The following is a 19,798-nucleotide window of genomic DNA, read 5'->3' on the forward strand; positions in this document are numbered from 1 at the left end:
ACTATATGATCAGACAGGAGCTGGTGAGAGGCACCAGTCCCCTGACACATACTGAGTCCTCATTGAACCGTGGCCAAACAGGTATTTGTTGTACTATGGTCAAATTCCCATCTCTCCCACTCTTTTCCCCCTCATCCTTCCTATTATCCAGACCCGTGGACTACAGGGGGAGCCAGGGGGAGGTTGCTCCTCTTAATAAGGACACATGACCTTCCACTAAAAACATGATTTGATTTGATTTGATTTGATGATGCATTAACCGATTATTATGTATCAGATGTCATGAGATGAGCCTGCACCACCAGTCCTCTTTCTCACAAGCGACCTCTGGCCTTTGCAAATCAGAAAGTCAAATAATTCATGTATCAACTGTAGCCCTCAGGAACACAAAGGTGTATTTCTTCCACGTGGGGGGGTGGATTAGTAAAAATTGCCTTTTTTGTAACCTTTATTCCTGAAAATGAACACAATCCATCACGCTCCTTGTCGTTCTCTGTGCCTCTGTGCTTAAAAGACGCAGCGACTACTTTTCTGTCTTCTTGTCATTTGTTTTATTATTAAAAGGAATAATGATGAATAAAAGCTGAGTCAAGTTATTTATAAATGTGACGTGAGCTCCCCATAAAACCATGCTATAGTTCGCATGCTGCTATAATCCATGGAGCAAGAAAACTTTTTACTGCTCTCAGGAATTTTGCACTTTCCCTCAAACCCCCACCCCCCATTTTTTTTTTGTTCAGCTATCCATCAATCGTTCCAGCACTTTCTCATTTTTCCATTCTCTTGTCCCTGCTGCTCGCCGTCTGCCTTTGTCATTCACTCCTCCACGGCCTCGTCTGACTTTCTCTCTGATATATGATCCTCAGGAGATGTTTGCAGCCCTGAGGACTTCGATGTGCAGCATGTGTGCGATTCTAGTGTCAGTCATTGTCAAAGTAGTAAAAAAGTTCATACAAATACACAATGAAAGAACTACTCAACACATTTCAATGAGGTCAAAAGTTCAAGAAATTGCATTAAAAGAAACTATATACATAAATATCATATTGTATGTATAAAGTATATTTCCTGTGAGGATGTGTTTCTATAATTATAACACTGTGTAATATACCGTGTGTCTGCTGCTTTGTGATTAGTTTGAAATGTTATTTTCGTCAGTGCTGATGCAATTGCACCATCTAGTGGACATAAAGCTACTTTCAGCACAAATGAATCAATTATGATGAACTGAAGCGATGAGACAAATAAAAAAACAAAAAAGACCAACAAAATAACAAGTGCTTTAATATTTGTTACATAAAAATAATAGGTAAAATATAAAAACAGTAATCTAATTACATGGCTTACTCTGGTCTGCTTGAATGTTTTTCAGTTTAAGTAAAAGTTTATCTGATTCACAGATGTACTTGTAATTGTACAATTTTAATATTGTGCTAAAAGTGTAGTTAACAGCTAGTGTTGAAACACACCACTCAAAGGACCAACTATGCTGAATTTAGTGGCACCTAGTGGTAAAGTAGCATATTGCAATCACCTTAAAACCCCCTTTAACTTAAAACTTTAAAAACTTTTACTTGAAAACCTAAAACCCCTCACCTCACGCTCCCCTTCCAAGCGTGTACAAGAACATACAGTGTTCATGTAGAGTAGAAACACAAAAGACCCCCTCTAATATGAAAAACAATTCACACTATTTACATGTATTTGTAATTGCCTGTGATTTGGATTGCAAATGTCTGGTATTCACATCCCCTTCTATCGCTCAGATATCGGCTAATAAATACCACAAAGTTGCTACATGGCTTTGCGGTCCATGATGGGCCGCAACTCACTGAGAGGTCAAAGAGCAACAGACAGACTGACACAGATCACTGACCCACAGACATGGCACTGATCTCAGGGATGAAAAAAACTAAAAACAGTTGGATTGCCAAGAGTCACTTTGGAAAGTGCTACGAGATTAAACAGCACGACTCAACAAAAATGAGTCAGTATTTTAGTTTCACCTATAATTACTGGGTTATTGGAGGCTTCTGGATCTCGTCTTCCTCCTCCACCTGAGTTTCCGGGTTTTCAGGCTCTGCGCGGCCGGACTCTTCCTCCGGCCGCTGCCCACCCCACCGCTGCTTGAAGTGGGTGTTGAGCCGCTCCAGGATGTCGATGGAGTGGTTGATGAGCAGGGCGAGCCAGGCCAGGCCGAAGAAGATCCACGAGGCCATGAGGACGCTGTACCACTCCGGGAATGTTTTATCTGGATTATTGTCTGTGAGAGAGAGAGCATCATTTATTACAATGCATAGACATATGGTCTTAACACTTAGATCAGATCAGTGTTTTATTCCTACCTGCTACAAAGTCTCCAAAGCCGATGGTACTGAGGGTGATGAAGCAGTAGTAGATGGCCTGGGAGTAGGTCCAGCCCTCGTACTGTTGGAACACGAGCATGGGCATGATGAAGAAGAGAGCTGCTCCAGACAAGAACGACACCAGGTGGACGAAGAAGCGGGTACACGTCTGCAGTGAGTGGTTGAAGGGAGCAGTGAGGATAGTCATTAAGACAAACGTTTCTAGAGTGCTCATACGACTTCTTTATGGAGCCCTCAGCAGGCAAGTGCAGTTTCTCTTTCCAAACTCTTCAAGTTTTTTTTATCTTTTTCATATTAATCCATGATAATGTGAAACCTGCCAAAACGTGTAGAGTTATGTGTTACGTGTTTGTTGTTGTAATACTCCTTTCGGCCACAAAAGTATGATGTGCAACTCCATTTTTTATTCCTCCACGTACTTGAAACACAAGGTAGCCTATCTAACATTACTGTTTTTCGCTAAGTTTCAAGTCAAACATCTTAGAAGGGTGTTACAAGTGCTATATAAATAAAAAAGTATGATAATAATGATAATGATAGTGATACAAATAAGAATAATATATAAAATAGTATAATTATTTCTTTTGGCTATGAATTTAATTTAATTTTAATAATGCTTTCTACCATGAGTTCAGCTGAGATTGTATAAAGAATCCACATTCTGAGCAGGTTTCTGTGGATGAATGGTATTTCCACCCAGAAGAAGGGCTCCAAATTATTTCTTTTTTACTTAAGAAATGTATTATTTTTCAGTTGTTTTTTCATTTATTATATCTGGTAAAGAGGAATTTTTTGTCACAAGAAAGACCTGAAAATGAAATTTGAAAGTTGTGTGTTTGACCTTGTCCTGCTAAATCTGTGAATGTGTGTAGAGTACAAACAACGGGTAACGGGAACAAAAAACATGAGTGATTATTGTCCTGATCAAACCGACCAAGGGTTGCAGTTCACCCTCTAGTGGCTGAAATGAGTATTACAACAATAAACATCACTGGCCTCTCAGGGCCTCCACAAACTCAGATATTAGATGAGATGATTAAAAATGTCCTCACCCTTCGCCCAGTCTTCCCCTCCAGGAAGTCAGAAACGTTCCTCTCTATAACCAGCATGTACTTGCCCACCCTGTTGAGCACCACCATGTTGAGCGGGATTCCAAACAGTGCGAAGAACACACAGAAGATCTGTCCGGCCGTAGAGCTGGGACTCATGTTCCCATAACCTGCCAAACTGTAATCTGTTAGTGTCTCGTGTCACTAAGGTGGAAGCAGAGGAAGAGGTGAACACTGAAGAGGAGGGTGGATATACGTACATCGTAGAGTACAGCCCTGTTAAAGGTTCAGTGTGTAAGATTTAGGTGAAAGGGATCTATTGGCACAAACTGAATATAAAATAATCCTAGTGATGTTTTCACTATAGTGTGTTTCATCTAAATTGTACAAATTGTTGTTTTCTTTGCCCTAGAATGGGCCCTTTAAATTTAAATACTTTATATTTACATCAGGAGCCGGTCCTCTCTACGGAGGCCGCCATGTTTTTACCGTAGCCCAAACTGGACAAACTAAACATCTTTTGAGTTTTTATGACAACTGAAGGCTACCACAGGTTCTCTCTCATGTTTGGAAAGGGAGGGTGAGGTGAGGGGTGTTCAGCTGCAACATGCAACTTCACCACTAGATGACACCAAATCTTACACACTAAACCATTAAAAACACTAAAGACTTATTAAACACATGGCAAGTATTGAACAAAACAGCAACTGAGTTTTTAAATGATATTGCCTTTATTTTTACTAATTCAAATATTTAGATAAAATGTATCTATTTATATTTCATACCTTTTGAAGTATTTTATCATCTATGTACAAATTCAATTTTGGGACCAAATTAAATGTTTTCTAAATTTGATACGTACGATATTTCTCATCTTGTCTCACGTACCTTCCCTGATGTCCCACCTTAGTTTAAATCAGAGGCTTAGTCATGCTGAGAGGAAAACAATTGGTTTTAAACAATATAAAAATCCTGTTTAAGTTATTTCAGCATAAGAGTAAAACTGGTTTTGTTGAAGCCTGATATTTTCAAATCCAGTGTTTGTGTTACATGACCAGTTCTGTTGGAAATCGGTCAGGAAACATGAATAAAACTCTGTCGTCTTCACACCTATGGTTGTGACCACAGTCGCAGCGAACACAGCTGAGCTGGTGAATTTCCAGAAGCCGTCTGTGGTGTGGTTTCCTCTCAGACTCAGGCCCACCTTCGATGCATCTTGAATAACCTGAAAAGCAAAAAACAATTACAAACTGGGCGAAAGTAGAGCTCAAACTCAAACAAACTTAAATGAAACAATGTCAGTTTCCATAGAGGTGGGTCAGACTCTCAGTTATGTCCCTTTGGCAGTAGTCATCCTTGTTTTCAAGGTGTTTTTGGAGACCTTGAGGCCATTAAAGGTTCATGACGCATAAAATGCAACTTCTTGTGCCAACATCACTTGGTACAAGTAGCAAACAGGAGAATTATTTTGAAACATTTAAAACAACTCAGTGGTTTCCAAGGAGACGACTGCAGGACAAGATACATAGGCAAAGCATCAGTGAAAGGATGAGGAGGCTGATATTTGCATGGATGAAGATGCTACAAAAACACAAATCAAGCTTTCAAACAACACTCTTTGTTTTTCTCAGTGTGGCCCAATAAATGAACACCGATCTCCTGATTCGCTGCCTAGTTGGATGAATTAAGAATAAAACATACACACAAACACTCATGCAATAAATTTAAAACACTTCACAAGATGTGAAATCAAGAGGCAACTCTGATTTGTTTGTTACATTTGATTTGGATATTTTGTTTCTTCGTAATCCTTTAAAAACAGTGTCTCAGTAAATCCAATAGGTTTTAACAAAGTGCTACTGTGAAACGCTTCCCCCACATTTGCATATTTGATTGTCCGTGGCATAAGAAAAGTGTAACGCAGTGAAATCTGTGACTCAGTCGCCTGTGTTACTGTTCATGGAACCGTTTCCTCGGATGGGCCTCACCTGAGCCACGGCCTCCAGGCCTTCTTGGTTCAGACACGTGTACGTCATGAGCAGCCTCTCTTTGCTCTGCAGTAAAAGGCCCATGTCCTTCTGCCCGAGGCCTCCCTCCAACTTCCAGAAAATCACCCCTCCGATCAGCACGTAGGTCAGGTACACCAGCCCCAGCATGAGGATGGAGGGCACGCGGGACAAACACACTTCCTTTAGCCTCAGCATGGCTCCCACGTAGAACTCTGGACACCAGACTGGAACTCAGTGTCTCAGCGAGGGCTCCGTCTTTTACCTGCTCGGGCTTCTTGTGTTTTTGTGCATTGCAGGCAAATGAAACTCCACCTACGCTACTGTTTTAATCACTGCAGAGGCCTGACATGCAAATCTGGTGGAAAATAAGCAGAGGGAGAGACGCCCGCAGAGGTAAGGACTATGAGTGAGGTCTGTTTTTTGAGTTTCTGTATAAAATGAAGCATCATTTGAGTTCAAGACAGGAGCCTCAACTATATAAACCAGATTCAGTCGTTTGTTTGTGGATTTAAGAGCCACTGCATGATTTTGAAAAACACAACTACTCTCAGCGAGTCCACAAACCAAAGAGTTTCCTCATTATAGTCTGTAGTGAGATATCATTTCACTTTCAGGGTTGTGTTTCATTCTTAAGGACAGTTTAGGTCAGTTTTGTTAAACATACAGAAAGAAATCCTTCCTTGTTGGCTTCAGCTGCTGTTCAGAGATCAGTCAAGCGTGCTCTCTAGTGATGAATGAGTTTGTTTAAGATAACACTCTGTGCTCAATGCACTGGAGTTTACCATCAGCACACACACACACACACACACATTCACATGAAGACACACACACACACAAAAAACATGTGTGCACACTTGCACGGTGTCACCTGAGAGCATTCTAATAATAGAGTTGGATATAATAAATAAAACAAACGAGAAAAATAAAAACATGGTAAAGTTCAGCAGTTATTTACAATTTTAAAATGTAAATTCTATGTAAATTAGTAATGTAATGTTATGTAAAATAATGGAAAAACATGAGGAATAGGTATAGATTTTCTTATAGGACTTTTACCCTGCGTCTGCACTTGTTAAAGTACTTCAGTAGTACATTTTCAGAAAGATAAAAGTAAAAATCCTTCACTTTTATTCAAATTTCTCATGACTTACGTTTTATCCTAAATAAAACACAGAGGTCTCTGATGATGGCTCATAATCTTGACAACTGCTGTGTAAAAATAGAGGTGAACATACACACACATCTGTGCAGAATATCAGTTGTCATGAGGAATAATAGGTTTTTTTGTAAAGCATTTTGAATTTTATTACATCACTAGTGTTATTCTTCATGACACTTGTTTCTAAACACTGTGTTTACTAAACCTTACTGTACTAAATGTTTTCCCTGGTGTTCATTGTCCAAGAACTGCACAATTTCACTTCAGTCGCTTCCCTGTTATAAATCTCTGTTTATTTATGCATTATAAATATATCCAGTTTATTTTAATTTCACATGTTAATTGCTATTGAAAACAGTTTTCACATTTAGAAGAAATGAAAATAATGTATTTGCAGAATAAGATATGTTATATTTCTTTAAAGAAATTAATTATTTCATAGTATCATGTCAGAATCAGATTTGGGTTAAATCCTTGTTTTCTAACTGCATTTTCCACTTCAGATCATACAGGCGATGTGAGTAAACACTTATCAGTACATTTTAGGTGAATGAACATGTCTTGGCCACATTGTGATGAAATGTCTTCAAGTTTCGTCGTTAGAAATGAATTCAGGTCGTGATCTTCTGCACTGACTCTGGTGTAACTGAGGTAGAACTGTCAAACAAAAACCTGTCATGTATTTATGAGCCCATGGCATCCGGTAATACATCAAAACAATCATTGTCAGGTGAAACATGAAGCAAAGTATGTATAGGAAGGAATAAATATGGAAACACAAATATACAACAGTTTTGGTAATATATAAAATGATGCGACACCTGTTTTCTTATCACAATATGTACAGTAAACACAATCACACAAAATATGTTCTACCTAGTGAATATTACAGTCTATTGCACAGTCCATAGTTAGATCTTTGACGTGTCCTCTAGTTTGCAGGACGACGCGTCCTCCTCCTCCTCCTGTTGTTTCTTAAAGCCCGGGTGAGTCAGGACAACCACATGCTCCATCACTCTGGATCCCATGTTGAGGATGAGGGCGAGCCAAGCCAACGCAAAAATGATCCATATACCTGCAAGGCTCCGGTACAGAGAGATGTACTCCTTACCCGGGTCAGTCCCTGCGAGAGAAGACATGTCAAGTCCTGAAAACACATGGATTACAGAGTCCACAGGACATCTGATGTGTAGAACTACAGAATACTGATTGTGTCAAAGCTAAAAGGAAGAAAAAACTGTATTTTGATCTGACAGCGGTGACCTCTGGGATCCTTCCGCAGCATTAGTGCGTGTTTGCGCTCTCCACTCACCCACCACATAATCTCCAAAACCGATGGTGCTGAGTGTAATGAAGGTGAAATAGAAACCCTCGCCGAATGTCCAGCCTTCCACATAACTGAAGAGCAGGGGAGGGATGACCAGAAACAGCAGGCTGCCACTGATGAAGAAGAAACTCACTGCTAGACACTCCACTGTTTGCTGAGGGGGGAAAACACACATGTTACAGTCGGTCACATTCACAGGTGTTACAAATCTTACATGGAAATTTCAGAGTTTCTATTAGCTTGTAGAACGCAGCTTTTTACAAGTGAGACAAAACTAAAGATGACCTAATGAAAGCACAGACCAGAAGCAACAACAACAACAAAGCAGACAACACAACAGAAATGAACCAAAACTAAAACACGAGCATGAAGCAAAGTTTTTGCAGTCTTTTTGAAGTAACATCATTGTATTTTATTGTATTTTATTATTTTACCCAGTTCTATCTACTTTGTTTATATTATTTTTCTCCTTCAACTTATTTTTTATCATTTTTTATTCATAATCTCTTTTAATCTCTTTCATTCTGCTCTTTTTAATATCTTTTATTTTTGTTTGAAAATTGTTTTAAACTGTGCTTTCAGATTTGAAATGGTTTTCTTTAAGTTTATCTGTGTGTTGTTTTTAATGAAATGTGCTTTATAAATGAAACTGCCATGCTAAAAAACCCCAGAAAAGATATATTTTTTTCTTTTCTTTTTTTTAAAGAATCTCTCCTCCATGCAGTGATGTCAGTGGCGACCCATCGTTACCTTGTGTGGAACAACTGAGACCATCCCCCTCTTCAGTCGACCCAGGTGGATGGTGAGACACTTCCCCATCTGCTTGAGGAATGCCAGATTCAGCGGGATGCCACAGAGCGCGTAAAACACGCAGAACACCTGACCGGACACGGTGCTGGGGGAGAGGTTACCATAGCCTGTGAAGTATATGATGATGATGACGATGATGATGATGACGATGATGTGGATGATGATGATGATGCGTCTTTAGCAGCAGCACGACCAGAATGAAACATGCAATGTTAATAATATATGTAAACATGCTCACCTATAGTTGTGACTACGGTGCCTGCAAAAAAGAAGGAGCTGCTGAAATCCCAGTTACTGGGGTTTGTAGAGTTGCCAGAAGGATTCACTCCTTTTTCCCAGGCATCCAAAATCACCTGCGCACACACACACACACACACACACACACACACACACACACACACACACACACACACACACACACACACACACACACACACACACACACACACACACACACACACACACACACACACACACGCACACAGACTACACATTATATTTACTTGCATTGATTTCCTGGACACAATGTAAAGATTTACATTATGGGAACTTTTTTATAAGGAAGAGAAGTCCCCATAATAAAAACATTTGCATCCCCACAACATTAGTAATACCTGGACCACACACACAATCAAAAAAACACACACATATCCCCACACAAATATTGAAGGTCAAACTAACTTTACATTTAAACGTATAACAAAGGAATTTAAATGAACCATGACACACTTATTATTGATCTAATAGGTCAGATTAAGGTCATATCTCTTTATGTACCTAATCATAAAATGGATCTTTCAATTTCTCAGTATTTGATGAGCCATTTCCATCAGTTTACTCAGTGTATATTCGTATATGTACACACATGAGGGGCCTTTTGCAAACCATCACTGAGAAAACTGTTATTATCAAACATGGAGGAGGAAACTGGTGTTAAACCTGAACAAACTTCTCCAGGGCCGGTCCGTCCAGACACGTGTAATTGGCCAAGAAGTGCAGCTTCTCCAGCTGGAAGTGGTTGCGGTTGTTGCTCTCAGCCTCTCGCTCCAGAATCTGGAAGATGGTGGCCCCGACCAGCAGGTAGGTGAGGTGGGCCAGGGCCAAAAGCCCCGTCCAGCTCACTTTGAAGCGGGCCAACTGGAACCTCGCCATCAACCTCCAAAGCCCCACCAGCACCAGAGGCTGCTGACGTTCACACTCAGAGAAGAGGGAGCACTGGAGACGGAGCCATTCTTTTCCAAACCAAAGAAACAGGAAAATGTCCAAAATTAGACCAACATTTTAAATGTCTCGTTGAAATCGCAGCAGCATCAGGAAAAGGTGGATGTTGGGTAAAGCGGTATGTTGGGGTGACAGCTCGAACTTGGGAGGTAAAAAATCGCCCCACAATGCTCCGACTCTGATTGGCCAGACCGCCATAGATGCCAGCCATTGATTTACGGGGTTGCTTGGGTAACGATCAAGCTCCTCTCCACCATTAGTGTGACATCTGGACACACACAAACACACACTTTCAACTGTTTGCACTAATAAGGAAGCGGTGGCAGCATCTTGTCAGCAGAACAAAAGTTAATGTTTTACCTGCACTGCTGTTGGTTGAGCGAGCGCTTATGCTGAATCTGGAAACCTGAGGAAAACGCAGTTCAGCCACAAATGATAAGGTTCCCGAGGCACCGACGTCTACATCAATAATAATTAAGTAATTGAATAATGATTGGTGCCCCAATCTGAGATCATGTCGAGAGGGGATACGTTTAATTCAATCAAGTACGAACACTTAAAAGTCTAAAAACTCTATCTCTCTCACCAAAAGGACGTCTGCTCGAACGCTCATCGGACGATTTTCGCCACAGCGAGGAGCCGAGCATATTTATGGTCAGGTGGAGAGGAAGGAGAGGACATTATGGAGAGGTGTGGAGAGCACTACTTGATCGTGGGCCATAAACCAAAGAGCTGCCGAAGCCTCAGGATAAAAACCTAATGGAGTTCTAAGGTTTCAAGATAGCGTGTTAGCAATGGTCTGAAAGGAGAAAGCATATTAGGGGTTACACATATACACATATACATATATATACATATATACTACATACTGTGATATGTAATATGTGTTGTCAAGAATTATTCAACAAAAAGTTGACATTTGAAGGTTTTATCTGCAATAACAAGAGGTGGAGGAAGTACTCATTTTACACAAGTAAAAGTACATATAAATAGATGAAAATGTACTCAAATAAAAGTACCACATTCACTTTTCTACTTGAGTAAAAGTACTTGGTTTTATATATACCTAAAGTATTAAAAGTAAATCTTGCTGAGATGTAACCTTTTGCCTCATGTGTCTACTGTATATTTTGTTTATTAGAAGAATAATACAAACTTTTTGAATATTAATAAAAAATGCTGCAGATGATGCTACTGAATCAAAATCCGTATAATAGAATTATACAATAGAATATACTAATAATTATTTAATAGAATTGTATCATAATATTCTATACTATCCTATAATTAATATAAATTGTCTTTTAATTAATGCCTGAGTCTTGGCCTCTTCTGAATCCATTTCTGCTGTTTCGGAGGCGGAGTCTAATGTTACCTGCCCGCTCTGATTGGATAACAAAATCTTGTTATTGATTATTTAAAAAAATATAAAACATGTAAAGCAATTGCTTTGTAAAAATGTACTGCAGTAAAATGTAAAGATTTTTGCAAATATATGTAGTGGAGTCAAAGTACCTGGAAAACATTTAAGTAAAGTACATATACATGAAAAATGTACTTTAAATGCGCTTTGCTACATCTCACCACTGACAATCACTGACTTTATTAACATACGGTGAAGTGACCCTCAAACATGAGCGGAGTCCATAATAAATGAATGAACTCTCTCTCATATGCTTATCTACACACTCAACAGTTACAAAAGCAACATGATAGTTCCTATGGAGCTTTGTTCCTGAGCACCTGCTGAAATGTGAGTCCAATATTCACTCTCTTTAAGCTGCGTTTTGTCTTCTACCAACTCCCAAGAGACGTATCCTGCTCCTGGAACACTTCACTGGGTTTTTAGAGAGTGAACCAAAACAGGAAGCAGAAAACATTGTTTTCACATTGTTGTTTTTATTTTAATATATTGATCTCTCTTAGGTTACTGGCTCTCTGTGTTAAGCCACTGGGCTTAGGCTGATAAGGAAAGTCACTGACAGAAATTGCATTACATGTCATTTGGCAGACGCTTTTATTTTAGCTTTCAACATCTATGAGGGGCCATTTAAGGGTTCAGTATCTTGCCCAAGGACACTAGGGCATGCAGATGGGGAAGTCTGAGGTTTGAACCACCGACCTTCTGGTTGGGGACGACCACTCTACCCCCTCAGCCACAGCCGCCCCGATGAGGCCGAAATAAGTGCGACTCTGAGAAACAAAATATTACAACTTCTCTGGAGAAGACACTTTCTCCAAGGCAACTCCGGCTGGATGCAAATTGTGCAGCTGCTTGTCATCTGTCAAACAAATCAACTCAAAGTCATGCAAACAGGTTGCTCCTGCGTTTACAGGTCTTCTCTGTCGGGGTGGGTGTGTGGTGATGGATGGCAGGAGGACAGATTTCGATTTAAAATAATCATTCAGTCACAGAGCACTGGAATGAAACTCATCCGCTGTCTGATGGAAGGAACTGATTATCCATGTAGTCAAGTGATGACTTAATGTCAATTAGTTTCACTGATATTATTTACACTAAAATATCAAATGAAAAACTAAATGTGAGAATCACTAAACCATCATTCAGTTCATTGCTCAATAATCAATACTAAATGCAAAGAAATGCTCGAAACCCAATTTGAATTTCAAATATTGTATCTTGAGCAAGACCTGAACAGTCCTCTCGGGTGTTTCCCTGCATCTGCCCAGTGCATGCTGGGATAGGCTCCACCTCCCTCTGTCCCTGGATGAGTGATACGTTTAAGTAAATCCATTAGTGAAAACATTGCACGATCACAGATTTTGCTTGTTCATTTAAATTACCTGCAAGTATTAGTCTAATATAATTTTACTTAATCGTCCTAATACCCTTAAAGCCTGAAGTCTGTGAGGAATAACTGGAGGAAGTAAAGTTTCCTTGAATCATTTTTCTGTTGACTTCCATAGGAAAATCGACTAACATACGACTACCTCCATTTGCAAGAGCGTATCTGTAGAGAAAAGATCTATGAGAGAAATATATCATTATAAGTTAAAGCAAAAAAAGATTAAGTCGCTTGGCAACAGCTTCTTGCTGAGCACAGATTGGTCACACATGATGGACTGAAGGACCAATCAGATGATACTCAATAAAAAGAGCAGTTAAGTAAACACATGTAAAACACATGATATCATTTCACAATTCTTTTGGTTCTTTGTCATTAAGCACCTTTATTTACTTATTTTCAAATTTATTTTCTTTTACATTAAAATCAGAATAAACATTTAAACTACTGTACATATATTAAATACAACTATTTACATTTATAAAAAAAGTGTGACCTTTCGTGTGAAATGAAACCAGACAGAAATATTCTTCATGTCGACCATTTGAAACGTCGTGATTCATTACATCCTTAAACACATACTGGAGCCAGATGGTTTCCTATTGTCTGCTCCATCCTCTGATATCTTGAGACAACATTTGTTCAGCTCAAATGGCCGACGCAGGCTGTGATTTATGTCGCTGTCCATTACATCAACGGCATCATCGTCGGGAGGTGGTCAACGGGTGTGTGTGTGTGTGTGTGAGGATGAGGCAGGATGTATGGTGTGTGTTTGAGTCTTCACTGTCCATCGATACTCAAGGAAGTGTAACGCACACATTTCCAGGATCATTTTATCACCTGACAGATGTGATGGTTGCACAAGCGGACGAATGACGATAACTTCAGAGCTTCATATCACTGCTGGGGGAAGCCTGAGAGAAATGAAAACACAAGACTGATTGATAATCCAGGTATTTACGTTTAAAAAAGTCAAATATGACAAAAGGGTGTACTTTTCTACATCTCAAAAACTCAAAGACATTTTCATTTTCAGAGTAAGAACCTCCAGAATGAACTACAATAACAACCTCCACTCTGAACTTGTGTTGTGTTTCTTTGTGCCAGGCTCCCTACACTTCCCAGCATGCACTGGTGACCTAAAAGCTGTTTTGATAGGAGGAATAGCACCACACAGGGGTTACCAAACAACCAAGGAGAGGGGCTCTCCTGTCAAAACATGCCAGACAGAAAGAGGCATGAAATGAGTTCTCCTTGCTTCGAGGAAAAGAAAAGAAGAAAAGAAAAGAAAGATCTTAGTGGGCAAATGCAAATCCTCAGCCTGATTGTTTTTCTGCCTGATGTCTCTGCTCATTTCTCTCTCTCAGTCTATCTGGATATCTAGTGGCAAACCACAAGATCACTAAGTCCACTTTACGTGTGTGCCAAGGAAAGCAGCTACACACAGATCAGAGGAGGAAAGAGAGTGTGTGAGAGAGTGTTTCATGAGAGCTCTTCATGTGAAAAACACTGAGCTATAAATACATGTATAAAAGACATTCTCTACTTGGGACAGTAAAAAGCCAATGTGAAACTGAAATCACTGTCAACTTATCAAGCTTTATATCTTGCAGGTAAATTCTAATGTAAAATGTATCAAATATAAATTCAAAGCAAGTCTCAGAAGCTCAAAACAAGACATTTCAGCGAATATAAACCTTGTTGTTTGATGACATGGTGCCAGGCAGCACAACACTAGAGGGCAGTGTTGATTGCAAAAAAGAAAACTGTAAAAGTGTGTATTCTTTCTTGCTGTGTGTGTGTGTGTGTGTCTCTGTGAGTGAGTGAGTGAGTGAGTGAGTGAGTGAGTGAGTGAGTGAGTGAGTGAGTGTGTGTGTGTGTACCTGCTCTGTTGAACAGGTTTTGTCTGGCTCTGACAAAGGCCAGGATGTCAGCATCAGTCTGCTCATCTCCAGTCAGCGGAATAGAGGATGATGATGATGATGATGATGTGAGCTCGGTGGTAGAAAGGGCCCTGAAATGTAAATATATTTAATGTACGATATTATCAGCATTAATTCAAATTCAAATAATGACTTTTAAATACTCACATTCACAGCAAAAAAAAGAGGTTATTTTATGTGTGTGTATGTATGTTGGGGGAATCCTTCTGAGCACCACTCCAGTAAAATGTTTTAACTGTTCTAGTTCCATGAGCTTAAAGTTAAAATTTGAAAACCTTAACAAGTGGCCGTTGTATCACATCACAGAGCCTCTGTATGAAACAACAGTATCTCTGTGCTGCTCGCACTCGGTGGACAAAAGCACATATGTAAAGCACTGGACGTTTAACTGCGCTTGTAAAAAGGTGGTTTGAGCAGCAGCACTCGACTGAGACTCGACGCCTTTGAGTTGCTAATAGAGTTTGGAGACATTACTTCACAAAGGAATAAAAAATGTATGGCCACATTCATAAGTGGAGAGAAAACACAGCTTGGCTGTAAAATCTACAGGTCCAGGCCGTATGTAAGGATTTAACAACTACTGCAAACATATAGATAGGCTTCTGAATTGTTTGCTTTTGGGCAAACACTTAAAAAATGTACACAGAGTGATAAACATACACAGAGATTAAATTGTATTTAATCCATGTCCTGCTGAACCATATTGTGAGAATAAGAAATGATAAAGGTCATAGGTCACAGAGGCCTCATCTCATTTGAGCAGATTTCTGTGAAATTATTTTCCTCAGCATGTTGAATGTGTTGAAAGACGGATGGAGAAAGACTGTAGTGGACATAATGTCATGGATAAAATGTTGATATTTTTTAAAGCCACTCATTAATTTCCAGTGAGTCTCCATCACGTGTACCTCCACTCAGATGGAGGAGTAGATTCCGTCACTCTCCTGTCCCGTCCGGACGTATCATGCCAGGCTGGGACAGCTTTTAATGGAGGTACACTTTTGGGGCTGAAGCTCCTGAAATAAAAAAAACAAATGTTGTAATAACAGGACAAGTATCCTTTGGGAAACAAAAAGGAGATAAAGTGAGGCTGGGCCGACCTGTGATCTTGAACAGAAGAAGTGGATTTGGTGGAACTGTCTGGATTTTGGTCTCGGCCTGCTGGGTAGTCTCTCACAGTACTGCTCAGACCAGGTGCACTGTTTGAGTTCAGAAAGCAGTTTATGTAGACCGTTATGACACAATCCCACGGACCTGTTTCTTGATTTGTAGGCGCAGGACAGCATAATGTCCACATAAAACCCATATGTGGGTCTGCAGTAGGTGTCTCAGAGTTATGCTCTTATTGTTTTTTTTTTAGAATCATCAAAAACTGTACTTGTGAAACCACAAGAGAGCAATCAACAGTTTATGTATGGGATTTCTGCAGAGTTCACAAAGTTAAATTTAAGACTTTAATATGACCGTTTAATACCTGTTTCAAACTCATACCATTCACAGCATGAATACTGTACATGGTGGAAAACCACAAGGGAAAATATGGCCGGTAATAATTTATTATTACAATGCATGTTTCAGTATTTCTAAGCAAAACATAACAATGATTCCTTATATTTAACAAAGTTAACTAATTCATCTAAACCCAGATAAGCAGGGGAAAAAAAGCCCATCAGTCCCCTTTGTAAAACCATAATTAAATTCACAAGATCTGCACAAAATTACATACACACATAAATATTGATATTTCATCAAGATCCACGAATTACTCTCTCAGAAATGAGAAACATGCCCCATCTCACAATAACGAAGAAAGAGTCCCTCTTCCTGGGTTTAATGGGTTCTTCCCTGGGTCATGCCCCATCCCTCCAACAACATTTTATGGAAATTGTTTCAGTACTTTTCTCTTAATCATGCTAAGAAACAAACAAACAAACAAAGACAAAAACATGTCCTCCTTGGCTGAGGTAACAATGAAAACGATTAAGTCAAGTTCATTAACGTTTTTGTCAGATGATGATGTTCCTGGACTCTGCAGCTGTAGTGACAGTGTTTGCTACAGATCTGATACTGTCACAACTATCCCACTTTAAAGTTAAGGGGTGTTTCTCCTCACATCCCACAATCGCCTAGAAAAACAGATTATAATTAACATTAGAGTATCTAAATATTGAAGTTTGCTCACAACCTGGACAAATATTCTGCTCTTTGTCTGTGAATATGTCATTGAAGCCTTTTGTCACAGCAGATTTGTGGTCGACATGAGATTGTCAAAATCAACCTGTACCATTGCTAAATGCTAAATGCTAAATTAGAGAGTGAATTAATATCATCAGGGTTGGTGAAGCCAAATAACTGTTCCATGGAAACAGGCCCTGAGGAGCTGCAGGGTGTTGGCCATTAATCAAGTGGCATTCAAGCACAGATGGTGAAAGGGTAAAAATAACAGTAATGAATTCAGCAGAAATGAGTCATTGACGGGAAGGTGTTTTTCTTGCTGTTGCATGTTACCAGTTGGCTCGGCACAGCAGAGGCTCTAAATGAATTCTTTATGACATCCATTTTGACTACTCCTAAAATTAAGTGCCCAGTTTAATAGGTGTGCGTTTGCATCTGCTGCAGCGATGGAGGGATGGACACAACACAGTCCGTCGCCTCTTACATCAATCACAGTGCCTCACCCGAATCCAGGAGTGCAGGGTGAAGATGGCTGCAAGGTTCCTCCTGGGGACTCTGTGCGATGACATCTGGCTGCAGCCCCGGAATCTGATTCCTAGCCACAATTGTTAAAAATTAAAAAAATTGAAATCTTCATTGACAGTTCCATGTTAATGACAGTGAAACACAATGAGGCCATATGCAACTGCTAAAAGGAAGAGATAACCTCGTGTGTTTTGCATCTTCCAGCTTCATCATACCTCTTTCTCAAACTTTAATTCATTGCACATGTGCTGTTTGCCAAAAACAGAACAATAAATACTCAAACCTGTTGCGTATGTACTGGCAAGGAAAACGGCCTGCTTCCTGCTTGGAAGATCCAAACTGCACATGTAAGAGGTGTCTGTCAGACTTCCTCTTTGTCACTCAGTTATAAATTCCCAGGCCGTGCTCAGATGTGAGTGAGATATTGTTCTCCATTCATAAGATCAAACCCGTAGAGAAGAGGCCAGCAGTGTCTGTTGGTCAGATGTTGCTGCTTAGCATCGCCTTTGTGGTTGGTTTTCCTGAAATGTGCACAACAGCCATCAAGGCCAGGCTGAATGTGTGAGTGTGAATCAGAGCCCTATGTCTTTTTCAGTCAGTGCTGTTCATAATTTGTGAATTTTATACTCATCTCTTCCTCCCCAATTTTTTTTACAAACATTGTCTTTCACCGTTCCGTAGAAGTCTCCTAAGTATTTGATCACAAACACAAAATTGTTATTTAGGACTGAAATAAACTCTGACTCACTTATTATTCCCCCACAGTGTTGCTGTGAAACCTCAACAACATGTTGGTCTTGTTAAGACTCTGACTGCTGAGACTGTGTCTTGATGCAGTTGCTGTGTTGCCTCTGAGCTGATCTCCAGGCCCTTGTTTGGGTCGCATGGAAATCTTTGTTCCTGTGTATTTGCCTCCTACTTACCTTCCCACCAGGACCCATTCAGCGCGATGTTTAACGGAGGATACACGAGTCACACTGGTGCCATAAAAGCTCTGATGCTGCAGACACATGTACATCACCTTCCATCCAAGGTGGGGAAGCTCTGGCCTCTCTGCGCCAACGTGACAATTCATAAACTAATTCATGAACACCCAATCATTCTGCAACAACTATTTTTTTCTCTGATAAAACAAAAAAGAGAAAAACAGATCCTTCAGTGTAGCTTTCAAGCTGTTCAACAAACATCGTGGCGACTGCCAAGAAAAGTAAAGGCGAAATGTCACACTTCCCAAGAGAAATGGAAAAATCGTCTTTTTGTTGCAGCAAAAGAAAAGCCAGTGTTCCTCATTTGCTGGGACACGCTCAAAGTTATAAAAGAAGTGAAATCTCGAGCGTCATTCCAGCTGTAAACATGCAGTTAGACTGGATGAGTTTCAAGGACAAAGGTGCTTGGATAAAGTTAACGCTCTTCAGGGAAGCTTGATGGCCAACGAGCAGAATGTGGTTTCACAGAAACCACATTCTGACAGAGACAATGCTACTCAGGTAAGTTTTGTGGTGAGCGATGTCATGCATAATTTTACTTTGTTTGCTGTGTACCAAACAAAGTAAAATCATACATTCTGTGCAAACAGATGAGTGTCTGATGATGAGTCTGCAAAACTCCTTCAGACATTTGGTAAGAAGACTCAGGACATGAAAAGTAAACAAGACAAACGGAAACATATTTGTTAGGTGGTTTGATGTGGAACCAGCTGTTTTTTTTGGTGACAAATTAACATTAAAAGTTATTCCATATGTAAATGAATATACTGTCCTTTTTATCTATGAGTGTAAGGGTGCTCCCTCACACTTCCAGTTTGTGCCTCTGAGGGTATTGAGTGTATTGTATAACTGACCTGCTATGTGATGATGTATATCATGTTCTTAAGTAAAGTCAGGACTCAAGACTGACTGAGCCATATCTGGAAAACCAGGTAATAATAACATCACCATCATCACTAACATCTGACATCAGACGCCTCAACAGTGCGTTAGAGTGTGATATATGTTCAATAATTCTGTCCCATGAAGGACATAGGTAATAAAAAGGTAAATGGTCCTTGATAGGAAAAAGGTCCCTCACAGTAACTTACACACGCTAACATGTCCATGGAGGCCAATATTTAGAAAACATACCTAGAATGAGAAGACAAGGCATCCTGTCTAATGTCAGAAACATATTTTGGACATGCTCACATGGCCATTATGTCAATATCACAGATGCTTTATGTGGTGTTGTTACATGATAGACAGAGGAAGATAAAGCCAGTCACCTGCACGCTGGAAGCCTCCTGGCTCCACCACTTATGAAAGTCCTTCTGCAGCTTGACCTTTGCCCTCTCCAGCAACAGCTGCAGGTGCTCAATCTCTGTCCTCAGTGCCTTCAGACTGCCAATGATACTCTTGTACCTGACAGGAGATAT

The 19,798-nt window shown here is 39.9% G+C and overlaps 3 protein-coding genes across 3 annotated transcripts in view; all 3 read right to left on the reverse strand.

Moving 5' to 3' along the window:
• Positions 1-2,012: 2,012 nt before the first annotated feature.
• kcnk17 (potassium channel, subfamily K, member 17) lies at positions 2,013-7,113 on the reverse strand (the record flags this gene model as incomplete). Its single annotated transcript, XM_035168547.2, has 6 exons — positions 2,013-2,263; positions 2,346-2,514; positions 3,419-3,585; positions 4,526-4,640; positions 5,404-5,611; positions 7,094-7,113. Coding segments are annotated over 6 exons (930 nt in total), but the record flags the coding sequence as incomplete, so codon positions are not given.
• Positions 7,055-10,209, reverse strand: LOC118115907 (potassium channel subfamily K member 16). Its single transcript, XM_035167123.2, has 5 exons — positions 9,660-10,209; positions 8,959-9,073; positions 8,661-8,827; positions 7,896-8,064; positions 7,055-7,706 (listed from the first exon to the last, which is right to left on the reverse strand). The coding sequence occupies exons 1-5, from the start codon at positions 9,870-9,872 to the stop codon at positions 7,495-7,497; spliced, it is 876 nt and encodes a 291-aa protein (XP_035023014.1). The 5' UTR covers positions 9,873-10,209; the 3' UTR covers positions 7,055-7,494.
• A 2,919-nt stretch (positions 10,210-13,128) lies between these two features.
• The window catches only part of kif6 (kinesin family member 6), a 57,194-nt gene continuing 50,524 nt past the window's right edge, over positions 13,129-19,798 (reverse strand). Inside the window, exons 18-23 of the mRNA XM_047341534.1 lie at positions 19,649-19,784; positions 17,370-17,461; positions 15,792-15,890; positions 15,600-15,707; positions 14,632-14,762; positions 13,129-13,662 (exon numbers count right to left, since the gene is read on the reverse strand). Coding sequence (XP_047197490.1) covers positions 13,646-13,662; positions 14,632-14,762; positions 15,600-15,707; positions 15,792-15,890; positions 17,370-17,461; positions 19,649-19,784 — 583 coding nt within the window. The 3' untranslated portion in view covers positions 13,129-13,645. The remainder of the gene's footprint in view (positions 13,663-14,631; positions 14,763-15,599; positions 15,708-15,791; positions 15,891-17,369; positions 17,462-19,648; positions 19,785-19,798) is intronic.

The sequence above is a fragment of the Hippoglossus stenolepis genome, chromosome 10, assembly GCF_022539355.2.
Source record: "Hippoglossus stenolepis isolate QCI-W04-F060 chromosome 10, HSTE1.2, whole genome shotgun sequence".
Lineage (NCBI taxonomy): Eukaryota > Metazoa > Chordata > Actinopteri > Pleuronectiformes > Pleuronectidae > Hippoglossus > Hippoglossus stenolepis.